At 40.8% G+C, this 21,857-nt stretch overlaps 1 protein-coding gene across 7 annotated transcripts in view; it reads left to right on the top strand.

The window, feature by feature from the left end:
- The window catches only part of LOC140715310 (cGMP-dependent protein kinase 1), a 779,820-nt gene that overhangs the window by 632,162 nt on the left and 125,801 nt on the right, over positions 1–21,857 (top strand). For all 7 annotated transcript variants that reach the window (XM_073027324.1, XM_073027322.1, XM_073027323.1 and 4 more), the window contains one exon: positions 7,304–7,378. In XM_073027324.1, coding sequence (XP_072883425.1) covers positions 7,304–7,378 — 75 coding nt within the window. The remainder of the gene's footprint in view (positions 1–7,303; positions 7,379–21,857) is intronic.

Raw genomic sequence — 21,857 nt, 5'->3', positions numbered from 1 at the left:
CATACTGTCTAGTCCTAATGATATGATGCCTCTCCAAATGTTCATAAATCCTGCCTCTAGGGATCTTTTCCATCAACTTACCAACCATTGAAGTAAGACTCTCTGATCTATAATTTCCTGGGCTATCTCTATTCCCTTTCTTGAATAAGGGAACAACATCTGCAAACCTCCAGTCCTCCGGAACCTCTCCTATCCCTGTTGATGATGCAAAGATCATTGCCAGAGGCTCAGCAATCTCCTCCCTCACCTCCCACAGTAGTCTGGTGTACATCTCATCCAGTCCCGGTGACTTATTCAACTTGATGCTTTCCAAAACCGCCAGCACATCATCTTCCTTAATATATATATGCTCAAACTTTTTAGTCCACTGTAAGTCATCCCTACAATTGCCAAGATCCTTTTCCATAGTAAATACTGAAGCAAAGTCTCTACTTTCTGCGAAGGCTGAGGAAAGTCCATCTCCCACCCCCCCATCCTCATCACATTCTACAGGGGTTGTATTGAGAGCATCCTGAGCAGCTGCATCACTGCCTTGTTCGGAAATTGCACCATCTCGGATCGCAAAGCCCTGCAGCAGATAGTGAGGTCAGCTGAGAAGATCATCGGGGTTTCTCTTCCTGCCATCACAGACATTTACACTACACGCTGCATCCGCAAAGGAAACAGCATTATGAAGGACCCCACGCACCCCTCATACAATCTCTTCTCCCTCCTGCCATCTGGGAAAAGGCTGTGAAGCATTTGGGCTCTCACGGCCGGACTATGTAATAGATTCTTCCCCCAAGCTATCAGACTCGTCAATACCCGAAGCCTGGACTGACACCTTGCCCTATTCTCCTGTTTATTATTTATTGTAATACCTGTACTGTTTTTGTGCACTTTATGTAGTCCTTTGTAGGTCTGTAGTCTAGTGTAGCTTTCTCTGTGTTGTTTTTTTTGTGTAGTTCAGTCTAGTTTTTGTACTGTGTCATGTAACATCATGGTCCTGAAAAATGTCTCATTTTTACTATGCACTGTACCAGCAGTTATGGTTGAAATGACAATAAAAGTGACTTGACTTGACTTGAAGTACTCAGTAAGTACCTCTGCTATATCCTCCAGTTCCATATACATTTTCCACTGCCACACTTGATTGGTCCTATTCTCTCAGGTCCTATTCTCTTGCTCGTTACGTACTTCTAGAATGCCTTGGGGTTTTCCTTAATCCCGTCCACCAACGCCTTCTCATGGTACCTTCTGGCTCTCCTAATTTCATTCTTAAGTTCCTTCCTGCTGGCCTTATAATCTTATAAATCTCTATCATTACCTAGTTTTTTTAAATCTTTCGTAAGATTTTCTTTTCTTCTTCACTAGATTTACGTCAGTCTTTGTACACCACAGTTCCTGTACCCTACCATCCTTTCCCTGTCTCATTGGAATGTACCTATGCAGAACTCCATGCAAATATCCCCTGAACATTTGTCACATTTCTTCCGTACATTTCCCTGAGAACATCTGTTCCCAATCTATGCTTCCAAGTTCCTACCTGATAGCCTCATATTTCCCCTTACTCCAATAAAATGCTTTCCTAACTTGTCTGTTCCTATCCCTCTCCAGTGCTATGGTAAAGGAGATATAATTGTGATCACGATCTCCAAAATGCTCTCCCACTGAGAGATCTGACACCTGACCAGATTCATTTCCCAATACTAGATCAAGTACAGCCTCTAATCTTGTAGGCTTATCTACATATTGTGTCAAGAAACCTTCCTGAATACACCTAACAAACTCCATGCCATCTAAACCCTCACTCTAGGGAGATGTCAATCAATATTTAGGAAATTAAAATCTTCCACCACAACAACCCTGTTATTATTACACCTTTCCAGAAAACATCTCTCTATCTGCTCCTCGATGTCCCTGTTACTATTGGGAGGTCTATAAAAAACACCCAGCAGAGTTATTGATCCCTTCCTGTTCCTAACTTCCACCCACAGAGATTTAATAGACAATCCCTCCATGACTTCCTCCTTTTCTGCAGCATGACACTATCTCTGATCAACAGTGCCACACCCCACCTCTTTTGCCTCCCTCCCTGTCTTTTCTGAAACATCTAAAGCCTGGCAGTTGAAATAGCCATTCTTGCCACTGAGCCCTCCAAGTCTCTGTACTGATCCACGCTTTAATCTCATCCACTTTGTTTATAATACTCCCTGCATTAAAATAGACACATCGCAAACCATCGGTCTGAACGCGCCCCTTCTCTATCACCTGCCTAATCTTCGTCTCGCACTGTCTCCACGCTTCTCAATTTGTGAGCCAACTTCCTCTTCCTCCATCTCTTCAGTTCTGTTCTCACCACCCAGCAATTCTAGTTTAAACTTTCCCCAATAGCCTTAGCAAACCTCCCCGCCAGGACATTGGTCCCCATGGAATTCAAGTGCAACCCGTCCTTTTTGTACAGGTTTCATCTGCCCCAAAAGAGGTCCCAATGATCCAGAAATCTGAATCCCTGCTCCCTACTCCCTGCTCCAATCCCTCAGCCACGCATTTATCCTCTACCTCATTCTATTCCTATACTCACTGTCACGTGGCACAGGCAGTAATCCCGAGATGACTACCTTTGATGTCCTGCTTCTCAACTTCCTTCCTAACTCCCTGTAGTCTGTTTTCAGGACCTACTCCCTTTTCCTACCTATGTCATTGGTACCAATATGTACCACGACCTCTGGCTGTTCTCCTTCCTACTTCAGGGTATCATGGACGCGATCAGAAACATCCTGGACCCTGGCACCTGGGAGGCAAACCACCATCTGTGTTTCTTTACTGCGTCCACAGAATCACCTGTTTGACCCCCTAACTATAGAGTCCCCTATCACTGCTGCCATCCTCTTCCTTTCCCTACCCTTCTGAGCCACAGGGCCAGACTCTGTGCCAGAGGCGTGGCCACTGTTGCTTCGCCCAGGTAGTCTGTCCCCCCCGCCCCACAACAGTACTCAAATAGGAGTACTTATTGTTAAGGGGGACAGCCACAGGGGTACTCTCTAGAATTTGACTCTTGCCCTTCCTTCTCCTGACTGTTACCCACTTATCTCTCTCCTGAGGCCCTGGTGTGACTACCTGCCTAAAGCTCCACTCTTTCACCTCGTCACTCTCCCTGACCAGATGAAGGTCATTGAGCTGCGTCTCCAGTTCCCTAATGTGGTCCCTAAGGAGCTGCAGCTCCACACATGTGGTGCAGATGTGGCCTTCCGAGAGGCTGGGAGTCCCCAGGACTTCCCACATCTGACACTGAGCACAAAACACCAACCTCACATACATGCTTCCTGTCTGTATTCGACACAGGCAAACTACCTCGCCTCAACGCGTTGTTACTGAAGCCCCATTGAGCCAAAGCCCTCCCTCTACTCGGGCGCACGCTCTATAAAGCTGTCTCCTTTTAAACTCTGTGTCTAACTGGCTGACGTCCACGCGCTTGCACAGTTGTGCCTCGATTAAACCGCTGAAGAAATAAATATGTTTTCTGATTGAGATGCTAAAGATCTTACAGGGATATTGAGTACATGATATACTGACAAAGGGTCCTGATGAAGGATCTGTGCCTGAAACGACAACTGTATTCCTCTCCATTGATGCTGCCTGACCTGCTGATTTCCTCCAGCATTTTGTGTGTGTTACTCTTGATATATACAGTGTGTGTCTGCATTTGTGTCATGTGGCAGTAGTGTTGCAAGATATGTTCAGAGTATTTATATGTCATTATGTGTATATCCTTTATGTATATATGCAGTGTGAGTGAATCTGCTCCAGTACGTTTGTGTATATGGTGTAAATGCCTTTGCAAATGGTTTGCGTATAAATGTTTTTATAGATATATATAAATGATGTGCCCTTTCGTGCCTGTCTATGCTGCGGATGTGTTATGTTCATGTATAAGTATGAGGCATGGGTGTGAGTCTATAGACACATCCATTAGAGGGTGCACTCAAATAACTTGACAAAATACAGTATACTATAATCACCTAAATTTTTGCAACCAATGGAATAATTAAATTGTTAAAAATATCACTGATGAAATCTAGGTTAATGAGTATTAATGAATTAATTTTATAATACCCACTTTAGTAGATGATGTGAAGGAGATCGTTTAGTGACATAAGCATCTCGAATTAAACATTCTTCCTAAAACATTTGATCGTGCTGTTGTCAGCCATATTTACCAAGTGTTTATGCTGCCTCTTAAAGGTCAAATAGCTTTAAACCAGATAATAACACTTCTACTTGGTGAAGCTGCTCTGTAGGTTTTCAAAGTTCACATATCGAATTTAACAGACATTACTGAAGGGGAAGTGGAAGTTAAAGATGTGTAGCCATTCTCATTAGGAGTACCTTGTGCCTTTTTTAATTGCAGCACTTTTTGTTTGAAGAGCTGCCACGCTGAAATCCAATCAGTGGCATAGCTTGGGAGGACCTGAGCTGTGTAAGAAAATGGGCTGCACAAGTTCAGAGATTCTGGGTATCACTTTAACCTGGCTCAGCAGCCAGGGAACCCCTTGGGATTGTGTGAGACACTAGTTTTCCATCAGACCCTATCATGCACTTAAGTGGCTTCACTAACATGACTGCTGTGTAACGGTGCTTATAATTATTGATTTCCTAATAAATAGGTTAGGCTGAAACTGACCCCGACAACCCAGAGTGAAGGCCATTCAGCCCAAACCTGTAATTAGTCTGTGCTGAATCATTGTCACCAAGTACCACGATCAGAAACAGGGTTATTATCACTGACATATGTGGTGAAATTTGTGGAATGGCGACTGATTACGTTAGTCACCATTAATTAAATGAGGCAAAAGAGTTAAAGAAATCAATTATGTGCCTGCTGTTAAGAATTCCTTGAATTCTATTTATTTAGAGATACAGCACAGTAGTAGGCCCTTCAGGCCAACAGCCTGCATTGCCAAATTATACCCATGTGAATAATTAACCTAATCAGCTGAGCAACACACACAAAATGCTGGAGGAACTCAGCAGGCTAGGCAGCATCTATGGAAAAGAATATACAGTCAACGTTTCAGACCGAGACCCTTCAGCAGGAACCTGTGTGCCTTTGCAATGTGGGAGGAAACTGGACCATCCAGACTTTTTCCTCCCCGTGAAGGAACTCTGTCAGGTTTGCTCTTTAAATACATTATTGTCACAAGGCTTTGATACAAAAATGTAATCATAGGACAACAGGGTTAGTTTTAGTAAGTACTGGCATAGATTTACCATTAAGCAGTATAAGCTAGATATCACTGTAAAGAAAGATGTATATCAAAAGGAAAGGTTGCTGTAGGACATTTTGCTACTGTTATTAGTGCTGAGGTATGCACTTCACCTGCTTCCACCAGTGCACTGTGTATGCCAACATCACTCTGATCAGATTGTACATATCCATCAAGACCTGGTAAAAGAGTACAGAGTGAGCCCATGCAGAGACTTTCTACACTCTAATTTGGAGATCTTGACATGTCTGACTTCAGTTTACACAGTGCTTGTGTTGCAAACTGAGACATCAGTAAATAGAGTTGATTTAGCATTTGTGAGTGTCACTGTGCACCTGACAGTGGATAGAGTTCCAATTTAATTCTAATCTTAAAACTTCACCTCTGACAGTGTTGCATCCTGTTGCTACTGCACTGTGCTCAGAGTGGATTATGAACAAAAAAAGGTCTTTTGACTCAGTGGTTGATCATCTAATATTTCAAAATTGAATTTTTACTCTTTACCCATACAGGGAACTATGTAAAGTGCTATTATATAAAAGGTCCTTTCTCATAAGGTGATAATCCCAGCAGATTCATCCTTTGCTGATGGCTTACACACAGGATGAAATTCAGAGTAAATAGTTGCATTACTTCAAATTACATAAGGTTTCTCTTCATGGCATCCAAATCAGTTCGGTGGTTCATTGGTTCGAATTGCTGTTCGGGCATTGCCACATACTGTGTTTGGGAAGCGGGGATCATCATGCACTTGATGAAAAGGGACACTCTATTCTCACTTGTAGCTTTTATTTTACCTCTAGTTATTTCAAATGATCGTGCACAGCTTGTCTGTCATCTTATGAAGGATAATATTGCTTAGTGACGGGCTGCTGCTCCCTATTTCTTGCTTTCTAAAGAAAACCTTACTGAGCAGGAATCATCATGGCCTTTATTACTATCTTTTCTCTATATATATATTCACCTTAGATCAGCTGAATGACTTTTGCCTGGTTCAGTTTGGAAGCCATGAAATCGGCTAGGATCTGACTGCTCTGTCAATTGACTTGCTGACAATGTACATTGAAGAGCTGTAGTTTCAGATCCAGATTTCTGACTCGAGCTCAGGCCATTGGGCTTCGACTTTTGCACTGCCGATTGACCTTTGGGCTTCGATCTGGTCTCCTGAGCAGTCTTCGGGTTTTGATCTTTACTATCGACCCAGGACTCACCGATGACAAAGAGTGAGGATTCTGGACGAAGTCCTGAACACCAGGCCTGGGACCACAGACTCTCTAACTCGGATCTCACCAATTTGCATACCCCCGGGGTTGCTCGTGCCTCGTGCCTGTATTGTGCAAAAGTCAGGCACATGTAAAAAAAATTCTGTAAAGTGAAGATGCTTTCAAAAATAATGAAATGAAAAGTTTCTAGATATCAAAAATATTACTAAAAAGAGCCGTTAACAGTAAAAAAAATACTAAATTCAATACTTGGTGTGACCATCCTTTGCCTTTGAAATTGCATTTTATTCTCTTATGTACACTGTTGTGCAGTTTTATAAGAAAGTCGGCCGCTAGGTTGTTCCAAGTCTTGGAGAACTTTCCACAATTCTTCTGCAGAATTTGGCTGTCGCGTTTGCTTCTGTCTCTCCAGGTAATCCCAGTGAGTCTCAATGATATTGATATCAGGGCTCTGTGGAGATCATACTATTCGAAACGATATAAAAAATTTAGGGTACCTAAAACTTCTGCATAGTACAACAGGTCTTAAAACTCTTTCATCATTTGCTAAGTAAAACATTACTTCTTATGAATATATGAATAAATATATAAATATATTCCATTTCAAGAAATGAATGTCCCTCTCCACAAGCGTATGCAGAAACGTGTACCCAAGTACAGTATATATGCACTCATGAGTGTGTGTGCACAATTGTCATGACATTAAATGTCTGGAAAGTTCCGTATTATAATGCCGCTTCTTGTTTGCTGAATCTAAATTGATGTGCAATTACTTATTGAGTTTTCTTTCTTTATTTATATCTATTTGCTGAAGCTGTACTTTAATTATTACAGCTCATTCAAGCACCTAATTGGAGGTCTGGAAGATGTTTCCAACAAAGCTTATGAAGATGCTGAAGCTAAAGCTAAGTATGTCAATCATTTCTCCTTGAAGTGTCATTTTTACCGTTATTGCTTACTGTAGTTGGTGGTTGAGTAGTAATATAATCTATTGTGTGTAATCATCTAGGAATATCCCATGGCTGTCAACAACTGTGAAAGATTTGCAAAAGCATTGATTACAATTATAAGTAAAGTCTGAATTGCACAAGTGATGTAGAATTTAAATATTACCTGCAGTTTTTTTGTATTAATGGAGGAGTTTACGGTTTTGTGCTTCATGGTATTGCACAGATGAAAGCACTTGATCTGTGTGTAGATCATTCATAGACACCTACGCATTCTGGTGTGATGAAGGAATTAGCCATTTGGTTCCTTTTACCTAAACCATTCCACTCTGCATTCTTCATTTTCAGGTATACATCTGGTGCTTTTTAACACAAGCATTTAAACACCCCTCCACTGCCCTTTTTAGGCAAAATTTCTTGTTGGATTTTCATATTTGTGTGCACTTCCCCGGTTTTTGTAACAGAATTAGGAGAATGAATGGCTGAGAGATGGTGGAGCTGAATGTGAGCAACAATTCTTCTCTGATTTACACATGAGCAAGTTTGCTTTATCTTGGTTGGCTTAATGTGTTCCACATCTGTCAGCTTCACCGACTTCTGTTACAAATTGTATTTGTAGTTCCATGAATGTTTCAAGATTCTTAAGTCTACCATGATGAATTTACCCAGGAATACCCTACATCAGTGGTTCCCAACCTTTTTTTGGCCATGCCCCACCTAATCACCTCTAAAATCCTGATGCCCCCTGTGGTGATATATAATTCTTATTATTCAAAAAGTGAACTCCTATTCACCTGGAGGAAGCCTAAAAGACCATTAACTTGGTTTAAACAAGCTTCCAAAGAACATGGCATTCATGAAAGAGAAAAATAAAAGAACCAAAGGACTGTTAAAGTTCTGAGGAAGAAATTACTAAGAAATTGTAAAAAAAAAGAACATTAAGTGATATTAAAATAATAATAATAATAATAAATAAAACAATGCCGATTCGTTTCTACAGCATACAAAGACAGATACACCGTTTAAAAGAGATGACGCAATGTACACACCTTCACACCACCAAGAACCGAAAGCTACTGCAAAAAGCAGCATTGGCGCGACCTCGTACGAGTTTCTTACGCATTTGGACTTGTTCATTCGTTCCTTCCTACATCAGTCAATTCATTAATTTAATTATGAAAGCCATTTGATGGTTGTAATGATGGTGATACACTATATATACAGTACATACGCAATTACACATGTACATACACACAAGTATTTTTATGTATGCATACTGTATATACACATATGTATTAACTCGCACACACACTCATACTCACACAGACTTACTAGAAAAAATTCACTGTTAATAACTCATTCTCGAATTGCCCCCCTTAAAAATCAAATTACCTTCCTGTGGGGTGTACGCCCCACGTTGGGAACCACTGCCCTACATTGATGACACATTATTTAGAAACTAATAATGATCAGATCAATTGGTACTACTTTCCATGTAGCAAGCATCAGATTGCATCACAGAATATTGTAACAGGTAATAAAAGAATAGGTAAAAGGCTTTGGACACAGTGCACAATGACACAAGAGTTTAATACATGGAAAGCCCTAAAATGAAAACACGAAATCAGTTGTGCCAAGAAAGACAATTGTAAAATTAGCCCATTTAGGAGTGAAAGTAGGGAACATTTTATTATCTAAAGGATAATGAATATCTTGACCTCTGTCTTCCTAAAGGTTGAGGATACTGGCGTCCATTGGTTCTTCCAATAAAACGTTAGTAAATGTAACAAGAAATAATAAAAGGTGGATATATGAAATTGTAATGATCTGTTTAAATCATAGAACAGGGTCAAGAAACTGGCTAGCCGCTCCATTACCATGAGTTATTATTAGAATATCTTACATTCTAAAGATGAGATGTTCCTCTGTTACATTGACCGACCCCTGGTTTCATATACCAATAGTGAAGCCAGGTGATTTTGCACACATGAACCACTTGTGGTTTTTCCCTGCAGTACCTACTGAATTGCTGGTGATGGCACTATTCTGCAACATGGCATTGCTCTCAGTAACAGTGCCAGCATTGGAGTGCAACTACAAAAAACAGAACACTTGAATGGAATGAAATACCCAAAGCCCTTTTGCAGAACAGTGTCAAAGGAGGGCCACGTAAACAGTTAATAAGACATTGACAAGCGGGTAGGTTTCAAGGATACTTCGATAGAAGGGAAAGGACAATGCAAGGAGGCTTTTTGAGCTTAGGGCCGAGACATCTTAAGATACAACTTCTAATGCTGAGGCAAACCAATTCCAGAGGTCAGAATACAGAGATTTCAGAGATTCTGGTGGGTTGTAGAATTGGAGGACATTAGCAGGATAAAGGAATAAGGCCACATAAAAATTAGAAAAAGAAAATATGGAATTCTTAATTCATTCTTAAGACATTGTTGGATGGAGAGGAGGATTGGGCACAGTTGGATAGGTGATAGATGAAGCTCTATTCTAAGATCTCCCGTGGGAGGAGGTTACTAGGAAGATCTAGAAAAAAACTGCAGAGATGTGCTTAGAGCTTCCTTGACAAAGTGCAGCATCCTGACTGACTCCTGATAATGTCTGACCTACAACTGTTCAAAGTGGAGAAGAAACATACAGGACGGTACTGAAAAAGGGAGCACTCAAAAGCCTCTTTCATTTCACAACGGAAGGTGTAAATCTCTTTGAAAATTAACTACCCAGACACCATATTAGGAAACTCATGTCCCAACTGAGGAGGAGTCTGCAATTATCCAACATACTTCATTAGATAAAGATTAAGAATTTTTTAAGGTTAGCTTTAGCTTTATTTGTCAATATTCAAAACATTGGATAACCATTGGATAAATGACCAGCACAGGCCAATCATACCATTCTGGCATCAATATACCATGTCCAGAACTCACCAATATTGATTGTCTTTGGAATCTGGGAGGAAACCAGATCACCCAGAGAAAATCCATGTGGTCACGGGGAGAAAGTACAAACTCTTTACAGGCACCGGCGGGAATTGAACCCAGGGTCATTGGCACTGTAATGTGTTGCACTAACCACCATGCTACCATGCCGCCCAACCGTAGAACCTACAAAACTGGAGTGCAAGCAAAACAATCTCAATTCCAAGGGCTGCCTGACAAAATGAAGAGGAAAAATAAGAAAAAGAAGATGACACGAATTTTACTTCAGTTAAGAAACAGGCAGCAGAATTTTGGTTGAGCTCGTGTTCACAGAGGATACAGGGTAGAAGACAGACCATTAAAGTAGCTTACCCAAGTCCTAAATGGGACCCATTGTTTTTAAGCAATGGCTCCCAGTTCTAGATTCTCCCACAATAAATCTCTCAATATTCTTCCCACACCCACCCTGTCAAGACCCCTTAGGAACTTTTATGTTTCATTGAAGTCTCCTCCTACTCTTCTAAATTCCAGTGAATTCAGGCCAAGGGTGGTAAGATTTTCCTCCAAAGCGATCCTCCCATTCAAGTTAAATGTCAAGTAAGTATTCAATGAAACCCTTCCAATGCATTAACAACCTTCCTTAAATATGGAGACCAGTTTTATACAGTGGTACTCACTAGTGCTATATATTTAATTAAAGCACAACACCCCTACTTTGCATTTGATTCCTTTTGCAGTAAACGGGACTGTTTTGTTACTTTTTTAAATTACTTGTTGTACATAAAGTTATAGGGATGAGGCCCCCACCACCCAGCGCCTTGTTAGCAAATGTACAGTCACTGGAGTACAGAATTGAGGACTTGAGGGCAAGATTGCTGTATCAGAGAGAAATGAGGGATTGCTGTGTTCTATGTCTGAGCGAGATGTGGCTTCCTCCGGGCATGCCAGATACAGTGATCATACCAGAAGCCTTCTCAATTTTGCATAGGGACTGAACTGCTCTTTCAGAAAAGGCAAAAGGTGGAGGTGTATGTTTCATGATAAACTCTCGGTGGTGCTCCATTGTGGCGATTTTGTTGGATTCCTATTCCTCCGACCTTGAAGACCTAACGATCAAATGCCATTCATTCTATTTACCAAGGGAGTTTCCCCTACAATACTGACTGCAGTTTACATACAACCAGCGGCTGATTATAATCAAGCGCATGATGCCATCTCCAAACAAGAAACAATCTCTCCTGACACATTTCAAATCATAGTTGGGGACTCCAACCAGACTTATCTGAAGAAAACCCAAATCAATTACCATCATATAACCTGTAATACCAGAGGTCCCAACACACTAGACCAATGTTATACTGAGATAAGGAATGCCTACCATTCCATGCCCATTCCAGACTGCATTTCAGTAAATCGGATCACTTGAACGTCCTTCTCCTACCTGCATACAGGCAGAGGCTAAAGAGCAAGGCTCCAGAGATCAGGACAACAGAGGTGGTCGCGGGAGGCAGAGGAGTGGCAGTGGAATTGCTTCGAGACAGTGGACTAGGCCATGTTCAAAGACTCATCTTTGGATCTGAATGAATGCACAATGGTTGTCACAGATTTTATAGAAGAGTGTGTCTCCATAAAATCATTCAGAATCTTCCCCAGTCAGAAGCCCTGGATGAACCATAAGATCTGCAATCTGCTGAGCTAGATCAGAAGTGTTCAAGTCTGGTGACCAAGAAAATTGCAAGAGATCCAGGTACAATCTTGAGAAAGCCATCTCACAGGTGAAGTGGCAATTTTGCACTAAACTTGAATCAGCCAAGGTTGTTTGCCAGTTGTGGCAGAGCTTGAATATTATCACCTCTTATAAAATTAAATCTAGCGACATTGGCGACAACAGGGCTTCACTTCTGGATGAGCTCAATGCCTTCTATGCTTGCTTTGATGGTCAAAACAAGGAGGAATCATCACAAACGCCCATAGCCCCTGATCTCAGTCTCCCAGGTTGACATGCGAGCAACCTTCAGGAGCGTGAACCCCCAAGAAGCATCCAGCCCAGACGGGGTATCTGGCCAAGTGCTAAAGACCTCTGCTGATCAACTAGCTTGAGCGTTATTGAGATCTTTAACCTCTCACTTTGACAGTCTGAAGTACCCACATGCTTCAAGCAGGTTTCTATTATACTGGTGCCTAAGACCAGCCTCAATGACTATCGTCCAGTAGTAATTACATCCACAGTGATGAAGTGCTATTTCAGTGGCTCTTCACTCAACCCTGGAACATCTGGACAGTAAAGATGCATACTTCAGGATGTTCTTTATCAACTACAGTTCAGCCTTCAGTACCATCATCTCCTCAAAATGAATCAATAAGCTTCAAGACCTTGGCCCCAATACCTCCTTGTGCAGTTGGATCTTCATTTTCCCCATTTACAGAACACCAGTCAGTTTGGATTGGCAACAACATCTCCTCCACGATCTCCATCAGCACAAGTGGACTGGGGGCTGTGTGCTAAGCCCCCTCCTCTATTCGCTTTACACTTACTATTGTGTGGCTAAGCACAGCTCCAATGCCATATTCAAGCTTGCTGATGACACCTCTGTTGTAGGCTGAATCAAAGGTGGTGATGAATCAGCATATAGGAGGGAGATTGAAAATCTGGCTGAGTGGTGCCATAACAACAACCTCTCACTCAATGTCAGCAAGACCAAAGAGCTGATTATTGACTTCAGGAGAAGGAAACCAGAGGTCCATGAGCCAATTCTCATCAGGATATCACAGTTAGCAACTTTAAATTCCTCAGTGTTATTATTTCGGAGAATCTGTCCTGTGTCCAACATGTAAGTGCAATTATAAAAAAGGAAGGCAGTGCCTCCACTTCCTTAGGAGTTTGCAAACATTTGGCACGACATCTAAAATTCTATAGATGTGTAATGGAGAGTATATTGACTGACTATATCACAGCCTGGTATGGAAACATCACTGCCCTTGAATGAAACATCATACAAAAAGTAGTGAATATGGCCCAGTCCATTGTGGGTAAATCCTTCCTCATCTTTGAGCACATTTACACAAAACACTGTTGCAGAAAAGCAGCAGCCATCATCAGGGACCTCCACAATGCTGGACATGTTACCTTCTCACTGTTCCCGTCAGGAAGAAGGTACAGGAGCTTCAGGGCTCACACCATTCAACCATCAGACTCTTGAACCAGAGGGGATCACTTCACTCAACTTCAATTCCCCATCATTAAAATGCTGCCCACTCCTATGGACTCACTTTCAAGGACTCTTCATCTCATGTTCTTGTTATTTATTGCTTATTTATTTTTTATTATTATTATTTCATTCTTTTTGTATTTGCACAGTTTGTTGTCTTTTGCACTGGTTGAATGCCTAATTTGGTGTGCTCTTTCGGTGATTCTGTTACGATTATTTATCTATGAATTTACTGAGCATGCCTGCAAGAAAATGAATCTCAGGTTTGTATATAATGACATATTTGTACTTTGATTAGAAATTTACTTTGAACTTAAATACTGGTCATTTGTAATTCAGGGATTATGACATCTAGTTCCCTCTGCATAACAGTTTTTGTTTTATTTTTCCTTCCAAAGTGAACATCATATTTTCGACACTCCACCTGCTAGATTTTTGTCCAGTCGCATAACCTACCTACTATTTTGTTGCAGCCCTCTCATACTCTCTTCACAAGTTACTTTCCTATCAGTCTTTGTGACACAACCAAATTTAGCAGACATACCTCAACTTCATTCATCATCCATCATGCTCACTTCCTCAACGCTTCTTGTAATATCCTCGGAAACTCTTATTGTATGTAGAAACACATAAGCTAATGTTACGTTTACAAATTCTGAATAAAGTATTGGAATAAATCAGTTTGAAGCATAGAAGGTTTTATTTGAGATGCTGTCTGATTGCTTGTATCTCTTCTCAAATTCAGTTACTATGGCATTCATCTTTGATTGTGAATATTCGTTTTCCTTTTACCCATGTGACACACTAAGGAACTGTGTTGACCAAGTCATTTAACTAAATGGTAAAACGGTGAGGCCCCAGCCCTTATCCTTGTGGCTCACCACCTTTTTCATTCTATCAGCCAGAAAAATACCCATTTATGCACCATCCTATTTGTTGTACACCAGGTTGTCTTCTATCCAGGTTGATATGTTACCTCCTACATAGTGAGATTTCATTTTCCACAATAAGCTATGACATCAGAAAATTTCTTCTGGAAATCTAACCACATTATACCCACTGCTTCCCTTTTACCTACATCACATTAACTCTTTAAAGAACTCCATACCTTAGTCAAACATGATTTCCCCTTTAGCAAAGGCATGTTGATTTTGCCTGATTACCTTGGAATTTTTCTGAGTGCCCTACAAATAGTTCAATAGTTACTAAAATTTTCCTGTAAAAGATGTTTACCTAACTGGCCTGTACATTACTGCTATATGACTCTTTTCATTTAAAGGAATTACATTTGCTAATTTCCAATCTAACTGAACCATTCCCAAGTCCAGGGAATTCTGAAAATTAAAGCCGCACTGAGTATCAAATTAGTTGCTTCTATTAAGACCCTTGGATGAAGTTCATCAGTAGCCAGGGACATGTCAGCCCACAGCTCCAACAAATTGCCCTGTGCAACTTACCTTATTTCCTGAATTCCACCATTTCTTCCAGCTCTCAATTTATGGCTTTTCTGGGATTGTTTACTTTTTTAATGAAGGCTGGTAAAAAATATCTTTTCAAATCCTTGTTTTCCCAAAACACATTTTCTAAAACTCAGTTTCTTAATACTTCTTCAATGATTTAATGGTTCCATTTAATATCAGGGTGTACCCAATATACAACCTGAAATTCTCACTCCCTGCAGACATCCTCGAAACAGAAGAAAAACCCCAAAAATGAATGACAGAAACAAAACTTAAGAACCCCAAAGCCCCCTATCTTCCTCCCACGCACAAGCAGCATCAACTTCTTGTTGCAATATCCATGGAAACTCTTACTTTATGTAGAAAAACTCAAGCTTATGCTACATTTATAAATTCTGAATAAAGTATTTGAATAAATTAATTTGAACCATGAAAGGTTTTATTTGAGATGTTGTGTGATTACTTGTATCTCTACCTTGATTCAGTTACTATGGCATCATCTTTAATTATAAATATTCATTTTCTTTTTACCCGTGTGACACACTAAGCAACTGTGTTGTGACATAACATACTATTGTTTGAGTGAAGAATCACTGATGGTGCTGCTAAGATCAAGCGTATTCTTATTTCCTGTAACCTTCCTTGTGATACAATAATTCTTTTTCTTCCTTAATACGGTGACATTCTGGTACCTTTCCACTGCTGCTAAAGGACCACAAATACTTTGTGCAGATAGTCATTCATCACATATGCATAAAGACAGTTAAAGCCAAAATACTGCACAGGGTACAGAGCATAACGTATATGGTATCCTTCAGTCACATTCAGCTCCAGATGTCACTGGCTACTGATCGTGACTCATGCTGGAAATCAAGAGTAACACACACAAGATGCTGGAGGAATTCTGCGGGTCAGGCAACATCTGTGGAGGGACGTAAACAGTCGACTTTTTGGGCAACTACTATTATATGTTTCTATATTTCTGGCTGCCACCAAAATCTATTTCTTAAGTAACCCAGTCTATCTCAGTGATTGATGATCTCAGAAAAGTTTTAAAGATTACAAGCTGATTAGTTGAATGGATTGTGGAGCCAGAAACAGGCATCAGTTTGCACGTCCATTCAGAGTGATGGTAATGGCTTCTGAGCTAGCAAGGGAACCTAGATGACTTCAAGATCTATAACAGGCAGATCTTGCCAAATACAGTTTAGTATTTGCTGGTTAATAGGCATATGCATGTTTTCTAACAGGCAGAATACATTTACACAGAGTGCATGCTGTTGGTGCTGTGAATCATGGGCCACTCTATCTGTAAAAAGAAGCATTCCCACCTGGTTGCAGAAGCTGGATCAGTGCCCGTGTTGACTAGGCGCACTGCAGGGGATTCTTTTCATTTCAGTCCTAATTCAGATTCAAGCTGAGCACACCTAGAGCTGCTCTTGTAATCAGTTTGTAATAACCCAGGATAGTCGCAATGCGTCTCAATATCTCCAAAGAATCATCAAGGACTGTTTTCTGAAAACAAAGCAGCTCAGGCGGTTCTGTCTGTTTTGCCTGAATCTCCTGTGTAAGGCTTTCTATTCAGAACTCCTGGTGCAAAGGTAACTGATTCATAACGGCGCTGTGTTGGAAATATATGAGAGAGAACCAATTGCAGGTACCTCTGGAATTGTTGACAGCCATTGCCGGCACACACTGCTGTGAGGTCTGTGGACAAGATGGTCATAGAGAATTAGTGTTTTGTTTTCTTATATTTCCAAATATTGAGATTTGTAACTGTCTTCCACATCTTAGAATGTGCAAAAACAGCTTACAGTCGATAAAGTCCTGTTTGAATCACAGTCACTTTTAGAACATGGAACATGGAACATCACAACACAGTACAAGCTCTTGATGTTGTGCCAATCTTTTAGCCCACTCTAAGATCAATCTAAACCTTCACTACTACATTGTCCTCCATTTTTACTATCATCCATTTGCCCACTTAAGAGTTTCTTAAATGCCCCTGATTGTCCACTGCCAAGAAGGCCCACCAGAGCCTATACTTCCTAAGAAAGCTGAAGAAATTTGGCCTGTCCCCTAAAACCCTCACTTATTTTTATAGGTGCACTGTAGAAAGCATTCTTCTGGGGTGCATCACAACCTGGTATGGATGTTGTCCTGTCCAAGACTGGAAGAAGCTGCAGAAGATAGTGAACATAGCCCAGCACATCACACAAACCAATCTTCCATCCTTGGACTCACTTTACACCACACGCTGTCGGCGCAGTGCTGCCAGGATAATCAAGGACAAGACCCACCCAGCCAACACACTTTTTGTCCCACTTCTCTCTGAGAGAAGGTTCAGGAGCATGAAGATTCGTACAGCCAGATTTGGGAACAGCTTCTTTCCAACTGTGATAAGACTGCTGAACAGATCCTGACCCGGATCTGGGCCGTACCTTCCAAATATCCGGACCTGACTTGCTCTACCTTACTTTCCATTTTCTATTTTCTAATTATGATTTATAATTTAAATTTTTATTATATTTACTTCGATTTGTACTTCAGGGAGCGTGAAGCACAGAAACAATTATCACTGTGATGATTGTACGCTCTAGTATCAATTGTTTGGTGACAATAAAGTAAAGTATCTATCCCCACCCCTAGCAGGGCTCTCCACACACCCACCACTCTTTGTGTAAAAAAACTTACCTCCGACATACCCTCTATACTTTTCTCCAATCATCTTAAAACTATTCCCCCTGCCCTTGTAAACGTATTTTCTGCACTGGGAAAAAGTCCCTGGCTATCCACTTGATCTATGCCTCTTACTATCTTGTACACCTCTATGAAGTTATCTCTCATCCTCCTTCCTTCCCGAGAGAGAAGCCCTAGCTCACTCAACCTATCCTCAAAAGACATGCGCTGTAGTCCAGGTATTCCAGGTACAGTACATCCTGTACCTGGTAAAGTGGCCACTGTGTGTATGTTTGTAGTCTTCTGCTGCTGTAGCCCACCCATTTCAAAGGTTGATGTGTTGTGCATTCAGAGATGCTCTTTTGTACACCATGAATATAATGCATGGTTATTTTAGTTACTGTGGCTTTTCTATCAATTCGAACCTGTCTGTTCATTTTCCTCTGATCTCTCTCATTAGTCAAGCATTTTTGCCCACAGAACTACCGCATACTGGATTTTTTGGTTTGTTTTTCACACCATTCTCTGTAAACTCTAGAGACTTTTGTGAGTGAAAATCCCAGGAGATCAGCAGAGTCTGAGATACTCAAACCACCCCATCTGGCACCAATAATCATTCCATGGTCAAAGTCACTTAAATCACATTTCATCCCCATTCTGATTTTTGATTTGAACAAACACTGAACCTCTTGACAATGTCTGCATACCTTTGTGCATTGAGTTGCTGCTACACTATTAGCTGACTAGATATATTTGCATTAACAAGCACTGTATAGATGTACAGATGATCTTACTACCAGTTTTTGATGTGCAAATATCTGATAACATGATTCCATGGTAGCACAGCAGGCAGTGATGTTGCTTCACAGCTCCAGAACCTAGGATTGATTGCTCAACTCCAGTTCTGTCTGTGTGGCGTTTGCATGTTCCTATGACATCATAGGCTTCGCTGGGTGCTTCGCTTTCCTACCACACCCCAAAGTGACACACATGGGGTCACTGGTATCTGTAAATTGCCCTGCGCAGATCTAACTGGTTAAAAGGCTTCTTTCTACACTCAGTGGCCATAGATGCTGCCAGACCTGCTGAGTTCCTCCAGCTTCTTGTGGATGTTACTCTGGATTTCCAGCCTCTGTAGAATCTCTTCTGCTAGTAATTCTTTTGAGTCAAGATCAATAGCCGGTGACATCTGGAGCTGAATGTGACTGAAGGATACCATATACATTATGCTCTGTACCCTGTGCAGTATTTTGGCTTTAACTGTCTTTATGCATTTGTGATGAATGGCTATCTGCACAAAGTATTTGTGGTTCCTTATCAGCAGTGGAAAGGTACCAGAATGTCCCTATATTAAGGAAGAAAAAGAATTATTGAATCACAAGGAAAGTTACAGGAAATAAGAATAGGCTTGATCTTAGCAGCACCATCAGTGATTCTTAACTCAAACAATAGCATGTTATGTCACAACACAGTTCCTTAGTGTGTTACACGGGTAAAAAGAAAGCAAATATTCATAATTAAAGATGATGCCATAGTAACTGAATCTGAGAAGAGATACATGTAATCAGACAACGTCTCGAATAAAACCTTTTATGCTTCAAACTGATTTATTCAAATACTTTATTTGGATTTTGTAAATGCAACATAAGCTTAGCAGTGTTGATAATTCTGTTAAAATCGTTTCACTGTTGTGAAAAATGTTTAAATGCATAATCATTTGATTGTTCTCCATCTGTAAACACATAGCTGACTACAAGCTGTGGGTGTACATAAGGAAGCCTATTGAAAAGATATTGAAAATATCTTATTGATTAATGGATCTGCTCTCAGTAACTTGGATGGAAGATGATATTAAAATTACTAACTTACTAAAGCTGTAGGCGTGAACTGAGTTCTTTAATAAGCCTCCAATTTCACAAAGTACAGAAGGCACTACCATGCATGCTATAAAATAGTGCTTTTGATACACAAACAAATAATGTATTGTTGGCATATGAGCAGCTATGGGGATAGACGAGAATCCAGCAGTTAGTGGCATTTTGTTGTAGTCAGTGGAATACATCAAAAGAGCATAAATTAAATGCATTCATTTGCATTCACATTTACAAATAAGGCTGAACTTGCTTATCGCGTTTGTGCAGAATTTGCAAAGAGTGTTTCTTTTCTGTGAAATTGGACTTAGAGTGCACAGTTTTCCCCTTATCAGTGGTTGGATTGGGAATCTGGGTAATGGAAATTCATATCATTTATCTAATAAATTCATTTCATCAAAATGGTATCTTGGGATTAGGATTAAAGAAGATTTCTTTTACTTTTTGGGGAGAGTAATGGAATTATTAAGAAACGTTAATGTTTAGTTATGCCTTATGATCACTAAATTATGTATTGATCAGGATTTACATATTTCTCACAAATTCATATGACACAGAACAATACCATTCAGCCCATCAGTCTATTCTAGCTCTCAGAACAATCCCAACTAGTTCATTCTGCCAATTGCTTTCCCTTGACCTATTCTCTCTTATATACCCATCAAGTGCACCCTGTAATTTAAGGTAATTCACCGTCCATAAGACATAGGAGCAGAATTAGGCCATTCAGCCCCTCGAGTCTGCTCTGCCATTCCATCATGGGTGATCCTGGATCCCATTCAATCCCGAATACCTGCCTTCTTACCATATCCCTCAATGCCCCAGCCAATCAGGAATCCATCGACTTCCACTTTAAGTATACCCACAGACTTTGCCTCTAACACAGTTTGTGGCAGAGCATTCCACAGATTGATTACTCTGCTAATTCACCATCCCACACATTTTTGGTATGTCAGAGGAAACTGAAGGACCTGGTGTAAATTCATTCAGTCACAGGGAAAGCCTCCAGACTCCACACAGAGTGCACCAGAGGTCAGGATCAAAGGTTGAATGATGTGAAATGGCTGTGTTCTCTTCATTGACTGACAGCTTTCCAGTCATCAGGCCAATTTTGTTCCCTTTGGGATCTGAGAGGGATATTTTTCACCCAGAGAATGGTGGGTACTTGCAATGCAATACAGGATCCCAGTGCAGGTCGATGGGAGCAGGCAGTTTAAATGGTTTGGCATAGACTAGATGGGCTGAAGGGCCTGTTTCTGTGCTATACTTTTCTATCACTAAGCAACATTGCTTGCTAGAAGCAGAATTACTAACAGCACTTAAGAAGTACTTGAATCACCTAGGTGGATGAGACTTGGATAAGTGCTGGAAGATGGGATTAATACAGATGGGTGATTTTACAATCTCAGCGAACTTAAGTCTCAAGCATGCAGGTACAGCCAACGCTAGGCCGGCCATCGCTAGCGTGGACCTCAGGCAGTGCTCAGTGCCATCTCCCCATGTTTGACCCATCTCCCATTTCACTGCTACCATCGGGCAGGAGTTGCAGGAGTCTTGGGTCCCACAGTTTGGGAGCAGCCATCGGTCTCCTGGACAGGCTTCACCTGCCTCAGCCTCTGTACATACTTTCGGAGACTCTGCAGCTCACATGCTATGTATTATTTGTTTACTTTATTCTGCTATTTGCACGGTGTGACCTCTTTCACACGTTGGATGTTTGCCAGTCTTTGTTCTGTGTGGCTTTTTGTGGATTCTATTGTGTTTCTTCGTTTTCTGAGTGCCTGCAAGAAGATGAATTTCAAGATATACATGCTTTGATAATAAATTTTAACTTTGATCCACATGGGTGAGGTGGGCTGAGTGGCCTGTTTCCATGTTGTATGACTCAATAAATCTTTGACCTTTAATACCGATAACTTTCAGGCACTTGTATGGCAAGAGCCCTGGAAAATTGGTCACAATCGCTGGCCAGTTAATGTGAACAATATTGAGCACTTTATATGGCACACTCCCTATTTTATGGCAGAATAAGTGTGAATTGGGTAGTATAATTCAGGGAAAAAGATAACATAAACGTTTTAAATATGTTACGAAAACCCCGTAACCAGGTAACTTACCAGCAAAGATAGATGGATCAGCTGAGTCGGATGCTACTATTTTCAAACGTTTTATTCAAAAAGGGGCACAAACGTATGGTTAATACAAAACATTCAGATCATATACATCGTCAAAACTCAATCTAAACACCGGTGTAATAATCATTCAAAACACAAGCTCGATCGTCGTCTAGGG

Source organism: Hemitrygon akajei, chromosome 23 (genome assembly GCF_048418815.1).
Source record: "Hemitrygon akajei chromosome 23, sHemAka1.3, whole genome shotgun sequence".
NCBI classification, from domain to species: domain Eukaryota; kingdom Metazoa; phylum Chordata; class Chondrichthyes; order Myliobatiformes; family Dasyatidae; genus Hemitrygon; species Hemitrygon akajei.
This window is presented reverse-complemented; position numbering and strand designations above follow the sequence as displayed.